The sequence below is a fragment of the Micropterus dolomieu genome, linkage group LG09 (genome assembly GCF_021292245.1).
Source record: "Micropterus dolomieu isolate WLL.071019.BEF.003 ecotype Adirondacks linkage group LG09, ASM2129224v1, whole genome shotgun sequence".
Taxonomy (NCBI): domain Eukaryota; kingdom Metazoa; phylum Chordata; class Actinopteri; order Centrarchiformes; family Centrarchidae; genus Micropterus; species Micropterus dolomieu.
Window position 1 is genome coordinate 15,330,105 of NC_060158.1, and position 13,817 is coordinate 15,343,921.

Genomic DNA, 13,817 nt, shown 5'->3' on the forward strand with positions numbered 1-13,817 from the left:
CACCTGGTGCCACACTCTAATCAGCTAATTAACTCAAAACACCTGAAAAGGCCTTTAAATGGTCTCTCAGTCTAGTTCTGTAGGTTACACAATCATGGGGAAGACTGCTGACTTGACAGCTGTCCAAAAGACGACCATTGACACCTTGCACAAGGAGGGCAAGACACAAAAGGTCATTGCTAAAGAGGCTGGCTGTTCACAGAGCTCTGTGTCCAAGCACATTAATAGAGAGGCGAAGGGAAGGAAAAGATGTGGTAGAAAAAAGTGTACAAGCAATAGGGATAACTGTACCCTGGAGAGGATTATGAAACAAAACCCATTCAAAAATGTGGGGGAGATTCACAAAGAGTGGACTGCAGCTGGAGTCAGTGCTTCAAGAACCACCACGCACAGACGTATGCAAGACATGGGTTTCAGCTGTCGCATTCCTTGTGTCAGCCACTCTTGAACAAGACACAGCATCAGAAGCGTCTCGCCTGAGCTAAAGACGAAAAAGGACTGGACTGCTGCTGAGTGGTCCAAAGTTATGTTCTCTGATGAAAGTAAATTTTGCATTTCCTTTGGAAATCAAGGTCCCAGAGTCTGGAGGAAGAGAGGAGAGGCACAGAATCCATGTTGCTTGAAGTCCAGTGTAAAGTTTCCACAGTCAGTGATGGTTTGGGGTGCCATGTCATCTGCTGGTGTTGGTCCACTGTGTTTTCTGAAGTCCAAGGTCAACGCAGCTGTCTACCAGGAAGTTTTAGAGCACTTCATGCTTCCTGCTGCTGACCAACTTTGTGGAGATGCAGATTTCATTTTCCAACAGGACTTGGCACCTGCACACAGTGCCAAAGCTACCAGTACCTGGTTTAAGGACCATGGTATCCCTGTTCTTAATTGGCCAGCAAACTCACCTGACCTTAACCCTATAGGAAATCTATGGGGTATTGTGAAGAGGAAGATGCGATACGCCAGACCCAACAATGCAGAAGAGCTGAAGGCCACTATCAGAGCAACCTGGGCTCTCATAACACCTGAGCAGTGCCACAGACTGATCGACTCCATGCCACGCCGCATTGCTGCAGTAATTCAGGCAAAAGGAGCCCCAACTAAATATTGAGTGCTGTACATGCTCATACTTTTCATGTTCATACTTTTCAGTTGGCCAACATTTCTAAAAATCCTTTTTTTGTATTGGTGTATATATAGAAATACTGAATTTGGTATTTTCATTAGTTGTCAGTTTTAATCATCACAATTAAATGAAATAAACATTTGAAATATATCAGTCTGTGTGTAATGAATGAATATAATATCCAAGTTTCACTTTTTGAATGGAATTACTGAAATACATCAACTTTTTGATGATATTCTAAATATATGACCAGCACCTGTATAATGTGGTATGGCAGCTTTTACTTAAGGGGAGACACTACAGGCAAACAATGTTTTATCATGCACTGGTCAATGTTGAGGTTTGGGGCTAATTTGCTTCCATAACATGTCTTCTTTCAGAGTAGTGGAAAGAAAACACCCAAAATACACATTTAAGTTTGTTGTTTTTTTTACTACACTGTCTGTGTAGATTTCTCCTAAATTCACAAAACGTTGGCATTAGATAATGCCTGACTTGCATTTTTAAACATAACATTTCAGAAAACCTGACCTGCAAAAATTAATTGTCTTAATGTAAGTAATCAACTGGGTAAGTTTTCATGGTGATACCTATTAGTTATTTACCTTATTCATCTGTAGTGCCTCCTCTTACCTAACAGATCTGAATACTTCTTCCTCTACTGCATTACAGAATGGTTGTTCACAAATAGGGATTACATCAAGTATCAGTATAACATTTTTCACCAAATCATTTCTATTTTGGGTTCTATTCATGGTGCGTACAAGATATCAAGATGTTAATGTCTCTACACACCCGTGGTCCACCAGCACAGGGGTCTGAACTTATTTTGCCTGATTAGACCTCATCTGACAGAGGTTACGCCTTTATTATTCCTATTGGTTGATGAAGTTTGGTTATCTAATATAATTCAATGTTAACCTGAACAATCTAATTAGCCAGAATTAAGTGAAAACACCCGTATGAGTTTGCAGGAACCTTCAAAACTGTTTTATCAAATCAATTAAGTTACAACTTTTTCTAAATTTAAAGTAATTTACTCACTTTACTTAGTCAGCATGGCAGGTACCAATGGGATTTGGATGAAGTAAAATATAGGCCCTTAACAGGTAACAGTTAAGTATGACAGGGAAGAATATGTAACTTACATAATAATAAATAAATAAAGTTACTGCTAAGTTAAACAAAACCCAGCCTGAACTATCTGAGGTTTAGCAAATAAATAATCTTCTAGTTGTGACTGCTGTTTGGAAGTAGCGTTACACTGTCGCTAACCTCACCACGTTGTCAAATTACGGTTTCAATTCAATATCAAGTCACACAAAACGACTACACGACACAACAGCGCACTAAACACACACGTCTTACCGTGTTGACCGGACATTAGACTCAAACGGAGAAAACTGAATCGCTATCCTCTTCACAGCTTTCAACACCACGGTCGCTTTTTTACTGGGAGCCGCCATGTTTTCTGTTGTGACCTCCGCTGTGACGGAGGTTGACGCGTCTCACCGAGAGCCACTAGAGGGCGCCAGAGGATAGAAAACTCACCAGGGAGGTTAGGGAGTCGACTGGGTAATTGACATCACTATAAAACAAGCAATAAGGTAAGGTAATAAGATCGTAAGTTAATTGATACACATAAGGTATAAAAATGTCACTAATAGGCACATTACAGACAAGTGAACAGTGGATTTTATTTGAGCCATGCATGCAGGATTCTGTGATTAATCTACTTTTAATCCTCTGCTACTTGGTTTTTCAGTGATTTATATTCAACCCTGGACCTGCAGAGTTTAATTAACCTGTAGGCAGAGCTCTCTTACAATCCTTCAAAATCCTTCACAAGATTTGCTTCTTGCTTTTTCCTCTGGGAGTTGTTGCATTAACAGCTGCACCTTATTTGTAAATGCATCCCCAACATGGGGTCTAGAGAAGGTGTTGCTGAGGCCTTTTTGGTTGCTGGGTGTAAGACTGCTGTTGAGGCCTCTGCAGGTGTCAGTGATGTTCAACCACATTCCTGCTCTCTCCTATAATGTCAGGTGTATATGTAAGAACAATAAAAACATCACTGTGTGGTAGATCAGGGGTTTTCAAAGTCTGAGACTGCAGGCCTCCCCTCAGACAAAGCTTGGGAAACGGCCCACATCTTTAGTTTACTTTAAGTTTAAGTTTCGCTCAATTCCTTAATGCCTATGGGATCATGATTATATTATTTGATCCCATAGACACTGAACATTTGAGCCAAAATAGCCTAATTTTGCTGTTTGACATAACCTCTGACTACACCAAATAGTTTAAAAAAAAAAAAAAAAAAAAAGGTATCTCACATGTGCAATTGCTGTGCTATGTGATCTCCTTTTGATAACTAATGCAATAAGTAATGTAATATTGTTTCACTTCCATTCACTGAGCCTCCCCTGAAACTGTTTGGAGACCCCTTAGGGTGGCCAATTTGAAAACCCCTGTGGTAGATTAACAGCCTTTTCACCATATTTTTCACAATGACATGACAAAGCTTATTAAAGCAAACTCACAAGGAAACCGACTGTGGCACCTCCCTGTAATAATCTGACAAACAATGTCACAGAACAGAATTACGTTAGCAAAGGACGAATGGTGGGCTGTCAGGCACTAAGTCAATAACGGAGGTGCTGCTCTCCAAATAGACAATCAAACAGACACATCTTATAATCAAATAGACGAGGCTGAGAAATTATCCCCAGCTACTGTTGCTTCCTGCATTCAGCAGATGAAAAAAAGGTCAAGAGCTTGTCAGGGTATAAAAACACGACAGAAATGCATGGAAATGGAAATGCATTTAAATTTTGACCGTGTCGGCACTCCAGTCAAATTTAATCATTGCACGAATTGCTTCTGTAAAATAAGTGTCTGTGTGTAATGGAGGAGTTTGGCATCAAATCAAAACAACAATTATGCAGTTTTTGCGAGGGAAGGTTGTCAAATTAGATTTTCATAGTGTGTGTATCTCTTGGCCACATGTTGTCAGCAGTTGCAGTAAATGTAAGTTCAGTACATTTTCTGTTTAGGCTGATAATGAAGTTTCAGTGGTCAGATTTTCTTTTCTCTTACTAAACAACTTGTTTTGAAAAAGACTCTTGCAAAAAAAAGTTTGCGTGGCATTTGCACTTCCTTGAACTCTGGTTAGTATAGCTGGGTATTTATAGCCATGCTGTTTTTGGGCCTTGTGAAGAACAAATGTGTTATTCTCAGATGAACACACCCGCACTTGTACAATCTATCCTAACTTCAACACGCCTCAAGTGTCTTTCCTGAACGCACCACAGTGCGACCCAGCCTGTGACAGTTGGACAGTGGAGGCACGGGGCTCTAAATTTAGACATACGGCTACTGAGAGGCAGAAGCATTTCCTATACACACCCACACCCACCCCAACACACATACACACACACACACACACACACACACACACAGTACACAGTACACTTATTAAGCTGTTGTACTGTATGTCCAGCAGTAAGAAAGCGGGGAAAACTGGCGCTCAGAAACAATGAATGCTCAAGGGTACGGTTGACCTCCAACAAAAAAAAGAGGCATTGTCTTGGTGCAGGATTTAATTTATTAAGTTCTCAGCCAGAGCACAATAATAAGTTAGCATATGTCCTTTTCATTATGACAGGATCTTACAATGATGCACTGGTGTTTATGATGCCGTGCTTGTGTCCTGTTAATGCTACTCTGTCATTGTTGTTGCTTCCTAGTGAAAATGTCATTTTTACACCTGTATGACGTACTAACAACTGTAAAACATGTTCCATGTGTCACAACACTGTTAGTTTAAGAGTTCATATACCATCTCCTATAGTCATACCTTGGGCGGCAACCAGGTGTGAATATGGAGTGTAGAAGCTGTGATATTGACAGATTGTTAAACTTGAAGCTTCTCCTTAGTGCATGACTTGGGAAATATTGGAACAACATATATGAGGACAGTCAGGGGGTTTCTTAGGAAATACCGGTGCATGTACTGTTATAGAAAAGGTATTTCTCCCTTGAGAATAATTCACAGTATGCAAGGCAGTGGCACTTTGGTAGTACTATGTTATGCCAGTCACTATTCAAATTCTGTCTCCCTGAGGAAGTCTTTAGGGTGTCCCCAGATGGTTTGAAGAAGACACAATTCACATTGTCACCAAATATGAAATTAAACAGCAGCACACTTTGAATTATATTTCTCACAGTGTTTATGCTTCTCTTTACAAACTAAACATGTTGGTCATAAAGCATGGAATCATTATCAGGAAAATCAAACATCTTGTATGACAGACTATTGTGTATAAAGCTGCTGCTGTCAATCCCTGTTGTGTCTGTTAGCACTTTTTTACGTTATTCTGTATTTCTCATTCCACTTCCTAGTTTATATTATTGTCTGCTGATTTTGCGAACTCCTCTTTTCTTATTGTCATTAATTTTAGGCCTATATATTTAAATACAGTATTATAGTATACTAGTATAGTAGTACAGAGCTAATTTCATTAAAAATCTAACCTACCAAGACCCAGCCTAGCTTCGTTTAATCGTGAACTCCATGTCCCGTGAAGCTTCGCGCGGCCGCTCTCAGGCACTCCTCCTCCTACCAGCGTCCTGCCCGGTGTTGTGCCCAGAGCAGAGCAGACTGAGATGAACAGCTCCGTGTCTCTCGCGTCCAGAAATGTGCGCAGGGAGAAGAAACGAGTCGCATCTCTCTCTGTAGCCTCCGCAGACAACACACCACTTTCGTTTCTTTCACGTACCGCCGGCAGGTTTAGACGGAGGATTAACGCGCACTGAACATATCCAACCACTTTCTGTTTAAACCGGCCACTGAATGCTGATTTTAATTTTTTTGGAGAGTCCCCCCCTATTCTCTCTTTCAGTCTCTCTCTAGGGTAAGCGCTCGTTTCCTATCTTCACATGTGTATGTAAAAGTTGTGTTCTTATTTTATTTGTCCTGTCACTGCTGCACTGTGCTGAGGACTTGTGTGTCTGTGTGTGTGTGTGGAGGGACGCATTGGGAAACTTCACTGACAGAGACTGTTCTGTAGTTGAGACTGCGGCAGCCTCAGCGGTCGCAGTAAAGCGAAATTTGAGTAACTTAGCGGTCATAGTCAAACCGGAACAGACTTGTTGCCCTCCACTAAAGCCATTCGCTTTTCCAGTTAATATTAAACAGTGTGGTGACAGCTAGCTCTCTCTGCTCTGCTTTCTTCATTTAGTCTTCTTTAAAACTGGCTTGCAGTTTTTTGTGTCCCGTCCATGTTAAAATGTATCAGGTTCATTTTTAAGGGAAAACTCATTATGATTTTGCTTTACTTTATTGCAATTTATTGCTGATAAAATCTAACTGTATAACCTTGGTGTTACCTTCACATTCCTATAACCACATACCTTAATTAAATTAATGAATGTGATTTTAAAGGCTTACCATTATATCTATGGGAATCTATATTTTCATTGGTGTGAAATATGCCTGTGCTTGTTTTTGAGATGCAAATTAACTTCCCCCTTAGTGGTTTTAGTCACAGCACACACACACCATACCACATACTGCATGTATGTGTGTGTGTGGATGTTGCTTGACCCTCTAGATGCCCTCAGACATGCATAAACAGCACTGTCCTTATTGACACTGACAAGTAGGTGGCCTCTCCTTCCTTATAGTGCAGAGCTGGCATGCACGCATGAACAAACATACATACTGTATGTGCATATCTGATGCATGGTGAGACAGAGGCACACGCTATTCTCCAACCATCTTCCTCTGTAATTGTAAATCAGCCAAATAAAATGAACACCCTTTTTCACACTCTGTCAGCTCTCCCCAAACCCCCTCCCCACTTTCTCTCGCATACACACATAGGCACATAGAGCCAAATGCCACCATTAGAAACCCCCTCCCCTCAGTCTGTGTTGATGTTGTTGAATAGGAGCTGCTGGCAGGGCATCTACCCTGCAGCAGGCTGGCTTTCACAGAAGTTGACATTCACTTAAGCAAACACAATTTGCACTTTGTTTTAGCTTCCCTTTGCACTTTTCACTGCACTTCCTTGTGTTATGCTAAACATTAATGAAAAAGCATTTCATCCAACTGACATCTTTTCATGGAACGTGGTAAATAAATAACGCTTTGCCACAACTCATGTTTTGAATCCTAATCTGTAACCGAGCCTAGTGAGTGTAGAACATCACATCACAGCCACATTAAGACCCACAATTTTGTGTTCAAGTCCAGCATGGAAGCGAAATAAGCTGAATGATAAAAAAAACCTCAAATGTGGCCACCCTTTCTAGTTTTCATGTCATTGTATTGTGTTTATAAGAAAGCAGCTGGCAGGCTTTTGCAGCTTATAACATGCACATGTCAGAGGGTTAGAGCTGGATGTCAGTGTATGTCTAAATCTCTGTCACTCTGTAAACCATTGACTTTGAGGCGGTGAATGTAAGAGGACAACAACATGGCAAATGCTTTGTGACAATTTTAAGTTCAGAGTATTCATAGCATGCTGCCAGTGCTGGTATTTGGATGGAGACGAGGTTAGGTATGTGCAGCTGTTTCACGTAAGACAGGAGATGAGTGAGGAGCAAAAGGACCAAGGACTTTCCTAAACTGTATCAACGAGTCCAAGGAGAGTTTGTTTTGGGTTGATATGGATAGCCTTTTGTTCACTCATCCATTAATTGAAAGGATCACATTCAAGCTGTCCAAACATTTTCCCGTCCAGCTTGGATAGGAGGGTTTAGCCTTAGACTACATCCACATTGAGCCAACTGAAGTCTGAAAACACTACTTAAATTGTGATTTATTACAGCCAAACTCATGATATAGTTTCTCCCATATCTGTCAGTTTAATATGAAGCTAGAGCCAGGAGATGGTTAGCTTAGCTTAGCATAAAGACTGGAAGGGGGAGTAAAAAGCTAGCCTGGCTCTGCCCAAAGGTTAAAAAGATCTGCCTACCAGCACCTATAACATGCTCTAATAAACACATTGCATTTTGTTCAATCCGTACAAAACCCAAAGCAAAAAACACAAGTTGCTTTTTTTGTTTTCTCCATGAGGTTTCCACACCACCGGTGGAGACTCTAGGAAGTCACTGCTCCTGGCCAACAAACAGTTTGACACATAACCCCCCCTAAAATCACAAGTTGACGTTTTTACACTATATTTCTTGTACAAATGATTGAATTAGTGAGTTTCATAGGCAGAAAGAGCCAGGCTAACAGTTTCCAGTCTTTACACAAGCTAATAACCATCTCCTGGCTCCAGCTTCATATTGAACTGACAGATATGGGAGGGGTGTCAATCCTCTCATCTAAGTCTGGACAATAAAGCGAATAAATGTATTTCCCAAAGTACTGAACTATTCCTTTAAGTGTTTGTCAGTTTCTTCAGGAAGTATTTCAGAGCAAAACCATTCAAATCTTCTTTAACCATAGCCAGCCTGTTCAATCCTTGATGTAGGCTTTTGAGTCATAGCACCTTGTGGTGAAATCACTTAGTAGAGAGTCATTTGCATGACCTGCACTGTTTTCTATTCAGGAGTGGCAAGGCTGAACAGCTGCCTGTAATTCCGCACTCATTAAACTAGTCATAATGGGTCTGGTATGATAGAGAACACAGTGATGTTGCCATACTGGTCCTGCTTCCGAAAGAGTAAAGTAAAATGGCACTCTGTCTGACTGTTGAGAAAGTAGAGTTTAATCATAGGCTGTCAAGATGTTGTTTTGCAGACTGCACACATTTCACACTCACTTAGGGTTTAACAAGCGAGAACCTCATCGCCATCATCGGTAGGCAAACAGTGGAGTGTTTGCCTCCGCACCCCAATTACCCTGTACGCCCTGTTTGACACCCCTGTCCATATGATACACACACATCGGGGAATTAGACCGAGGATTGAGTCTGGAGGAAGCACGTGTTGCTGTGACTACCAAAGAATATTTGTTAAATGTCAGGCTTTCTTTGGACTGAGCAGGACTCTAATATGAAAATGGAAAATACTGTTATGTGCTGTTGCTGCAGTTTTTTTTTCTTTCATTGATCTGGAACGGAGCAAAATGCAGAAGTGAAACGCAATTATCTTCCCTTTAGAAGCAGTTCCTGCTGTGTTGGTCAGGAGGGGATGTTATAGCTGTAGACTAAGTCTCGAAAACATCATCATCTTTCATGGACATAACAAAACCAAAATGCCATTTTCAAGTTGACATCTGCTTTGTTTTCACAGTGCCCAACTTTTTTAACATCTTGTTTATTTTAGGAAGATGTGGAGTTTCACCTTTCATGTGGGTTTTTCGCTAAGAAAGAGGAAATGCTCAAGATCCAGACCATAGTCATTTATCAGTAAACAGACTGTGGTTGAGGGAAGCCTCTGTGGGCTGATTCTTGTTAGCTGCCAGTTGTCAAGGAAACACCCATTTGTGTTTCTGTGTAGCTAACATTAACAAGCATCACATATATGCAGTTTCATGAGCTGAGCTGACAGGGTTTTGGTCTCCATTCCCACCCCTGCATAAAAGCCAATATTGTATAGTGCTGTAAATTAAGGCCTCACCGAACTGCAATGTAACAAGTATGTAGTGAATATTTCTCGATCGTTAACTTTGCACTTCACTCCAGCCAAATTAGGGGCAGCTGCTCAAACTGCCTTGTCTCCTCTGCTTGTAAAGATCAGAGGGCACAGAGGGAGAAATAGGACATTCAGAAATAGGAGATTCAGTCAGTGAGTGAAGTGGTGATTGAGCAAGAAAAAGCTATTAGACGGAGGGCATGACAGATAAGGAGAATAAAAAATGGGACAGCAATTCTAATAAAAAAAATAGAGGATATTGATCTAGAGCGCAACAGTTGGGTTATCACTGGTGCTCCTCTCAGTCTCCTCAACATTGTAGAGCCTTGCACAATTGATTTTTCATCTGTTCTGTACAGTGTAAAGGCTACTTGTTTTTGTTTTTAAAATCACATTTATGGTAGTTATTAGAGCACCCAGAGCGCCTCATCTTCTGAAGGGACACAAGTGCACACTATCCAAAGGGTGCACTTGACAGAGTTTATGGATCTTCAACAGGTTTTAGAGCTGCATTCGGCTCAGAAATGTAAATTCCCATGGTAAAACCAGCACATGAGAAAGACAGATGACAAATACTTAGTTTGAAATGTCTTCGTTCACAGCTCCATAAGAACAGGAAATGCTCTCACAGCTTATTTATAGCAGGGACTCTACCGAATGTTCTTCTGAAGTAAAATGTTAAAGATTATACAAGTTAATCTATCATCTAACCGAATCTCAAAATGTGGAGCTTCAGACTTATATTCAGACAAGATATACTAGATTTACTATCCAGTAGGAGAATTTGTAGTAGAGATACACATTTTACGGCTCCATCCCTATGCGGTTATTAAATAAAAATAAATTCCAGTATGGGGAGCGATGCAACAACATCAAACAAACACTTGACCTCCATGGCAAATTTCAGCCTCATAGATAGAAACCTGCGGTTACTATAGGGTGGCCACAGCTATCTTGCGCCTTTTTGCTATAGACCAAGCCCATTGCCATGCTCCGTTTTAGCCAATTGGCATGAACACAAACATACACAATTATACTGAAAAAATCTCTTTCAGGGACATTACATAGACTTAAATTTATTCCCTGGAGACTTGTATTTTTGTGTGTATTTTTACATGCTTTACTGCTAATAGAAAAGACCAACACCTTTGAGACAAGAAACAGCTGAGCTTATTATGTGAGCATACCATGCTCAGGAATTCCAAATCTCACGTGTGTGTATGTGTGTGTGTGTCTTTGCAAGCAATACCTTATACATTGTTGAAGCTATAAACTTGTTTGTCCTGTCATACAGTGGTTAGAATCCTGAATGATCCTGCCCACAAACACGCACACACACTTACCAGCCAAAACACGCAAAGTGCTAACAGATATATAGTACACATGCACCTACATGTTACTCACATGCACACACAGAAATAAGCCCTTCTGTATGGACACATGCACATCTTACGCATTAAATCAAACACACTTGCCTACACATCAGATTCCACTTACACACATATTACACAGTTTGTTTACCTCTTTCACACATACAGCACACAGACCCTACACACTGTTATCAACTCAAGGTGGCCCTTAGCAATTTTCTCAAGGATAACAGGGTGTTTCAGCGTGTTCGACTGTTCTGCAGCTCTGTTATTGTGTTGTGTGCAGACTCTCTCTGCTACAGTGCAGAAACAGACCTCAGCTCTGTGCTGCTGTGTGACAGAGCAAGAGAGAGAGAAAGAGAGAGACAGAGAGAAAGTGTTGAGGGAGAGCGTGGTGTGTTCAAGTCAAGTAAACACTGCGGATGTGATTAACTGAGATGGCCTCTGGGAAGATCTAATGGGAAATCAGAGTTCCTCTTCCCTGGAATTGTGGGTATGTGTGTATTATGTATTCAGCCCCTGATGTTAAAACCTACATCGAGAGAGGAATTTGAAATGACTTGCCTTCTGGTACACTGTCTTTACCTTCACGTGTAGGAAAACACTGAAGCTCTATTCAGAACTTTCAACTGTATCACACAGTCTTCATTAATAAATAGTTTGCTTAGGTGTCATGAAGATAGAACTTGACATAAAAAGCAAGTAAGTTACTCTTGAGTTGGCATTGTTCTGTTAAACTACTATTTCCAAAGCCAAGAATGATCTTTCATACTTAAGGAGTAGTTTTATTGGGAAATAGCCTACTTGCATTTATTTGTTGTCTTGCCTGGGAGTTAGATGAGAAGATTGATACCACTCACATGTCTGTACGCTAAATATTAAGCTGCAGCCAGGAGACAGTTAGCTTAGCATAAAGACTGGCAACAGGAGGAAACAGTCCAAAGGTAACAAAATCCTACTAGAATCTCTAAAGCATGCTAAGAGCCAGGCTAGCTATTTCCTTCTGTTTCTATATATGCTTAGCTAGACGAAGCAGCTTCAGGCAGCAGCTTCTTATTTGCCATGCAGAAGAACGAAAGCAAGAAAGCAAACAGGCATGTCATATCTTTCACTAACTAAAAGCAAGTTTTACTTGCCTTGTAGATCTAGCCCTGTAGATTGTTTTTAGATGGCTTTTATCTGTTGAGATGCTGAGATCGATCTCTGAGATTTCTGGTCACCAACACAACACAATGCAGGTGAAGGGAATTTTTGTTATGATGCTCAAAGCAAAGAAATGAAATTTGGAAAAGTGTGTCGAGAAAGAACGTCCAGAGTACTACAGATAACCAGCAAAAGTTTTTTTTCTTACTTTTGGAGAAATATATCACTAAGACAAAGTGACACATTATTTCAGTTATTCTGGGTCAGTTGACTCAAATGTCTCTGCCTCTGCCTCTGATGGACTCTACACTGCTTTTACATTGTGTGCCACCAGGTTGGACTTTTCAGGAAAACCATTTTACTTTGCCGACAGACCCACACATCTATATTTAAGTTCTACTGATTCCAGGTCTAGGTTAGACTCTCGTGTTGGCCTACCTATATATACACTGCTATCACGGGTAGTTTATCTGCTTTGTTGCCTCTAGCTCTTGAAGTCAAATGGAGTGATGCCAAGGAACGGGAGGGGACAAGTAGCAACACCCTCTCTGCAACCGAAGGTGGTGTGGTTTATGGGAAGTGTGTTTTTTATTTTTGCCAAATACCGCAAATACAACTTGTCACACCATTGAGTGACTGAAATGCGCTGTACATGTCTCATGTATGAACAAAGTATGAATTTACGGTGGATAAATGATCAACCGCATGCAGAGTGCGTGCATGAGCTGAGGTGACGGACAGTAGAGGCAAGGGTGAGTGAACAGAGAGTGTATACACTGTCCCTTCTCTTCAGTGTAAAGTGCTGCTGATGCAGCAGACATTCACACACAGTCACACACTGCAGGGCTGGGATGCTATAATGTTACCCAAGGCGAGGATCCTCATCCCACAGTCTGCTGGCTAAAGCACTGCACTGGTTCAGACACATATACACATATACTTTAAATGCACATTAAGGACACGCATACAGTATACACAAAGGTCTGCATAACACTTATGCACGTACTTAGCCTTATTTATATTCTGTGCTCCTTACTTGTATGTCTTTTCTCTGTGAGAATAACATCGGTTTCTTTGTGTAAGAATCGTTTTTTCTTTTTTTCTGTCTGCCTTACCTGTGTGGCTTTCTGCACATATACAGTGGGTACGGAAAGTATTCAGACCCCTTTAAATTTTTCACTCTTTGTTTCATTGCAGCCATTTTCCAAAAATCAAAAAAGTTCATTTTATTTCTCAGTAATGTACACTCAGCACCCCATCTTGACAGAAAAAAACAGAAATGTAGAAATTTTTGCAAATTTATTAAAAAAGAAAAACTGAAATATCACATGGTCATAAGTATTCAGACCCTTTGCCGTGACACTCATATTTAACTCAGGTGCTGTCTATTTCTTCTGATCATCCTTGAGATGGTTCTACACCTTCATTTGAGTCCAGCTGTGTTTGATTATACTGATTGAACTTGATTAGGAAAGCCACACACCTGTCTATATAAGACCTTACAGCTCACAGTGCATGTCAGAGCAAATGAGAATCATGAGGTCAAAGGAACTGCCTGAAGAGCTCAGAGACAGAATTGTGGCAAGGCACAGATCTGGCCAAGG

General features: G+C 40.7%; 2 protein-coding genes across 4 annotated transcripts in view; one reads left to right on the forward strand and one right to left on the reverse strand.

Moving 5' to 3' along the window:
- The window catches only part of mrpl53 (mitochondrial ribosomal protein L53), a 4,872-nt gene extending 2,229 nt beyond the window's left edge, over positions 1-2,643 (reverse strand). The window contains exon 1 of one of the 2 annotated variants that reach the window (XM_046058467.1): positions 2,483-2,643. In XM_046058467.1, coding sequence (XP_045914423.1) covers positions 2,483-2,580 — 98 coding nt within the window. In that variant the 5' untranslated portion in view covers positions 2,581-2,643. The remainder of the gene's footprint in view (positions 1-2,482) is intronic. The other variant, XM_046058468.1, reaches the window with a different exon arrangement.
- Positions 2,644-5,761: 3,118 nt separating this feature from the next.
- Positions 5,762-13,817, forward strand: part of pag1 (phosphoprotein membrane anchor with glycosphingolipid microdomains 1) — a 52,630-nt gene continuing 44,574 nt past the window's right edge. Inside the window, exon 1 of one of the 2 annotated variants that reach the window (XM_046058465.1) lies at positions 5,762-6,024. The gene's annotated coding sequence lies outside the window, so the exon portion shown is untranslated. The remainder of the gene's footprint in view (positions 6,025-13,817) is intronic. The other variant, XM_046058464.1, reaches the window with a different exon arrangement.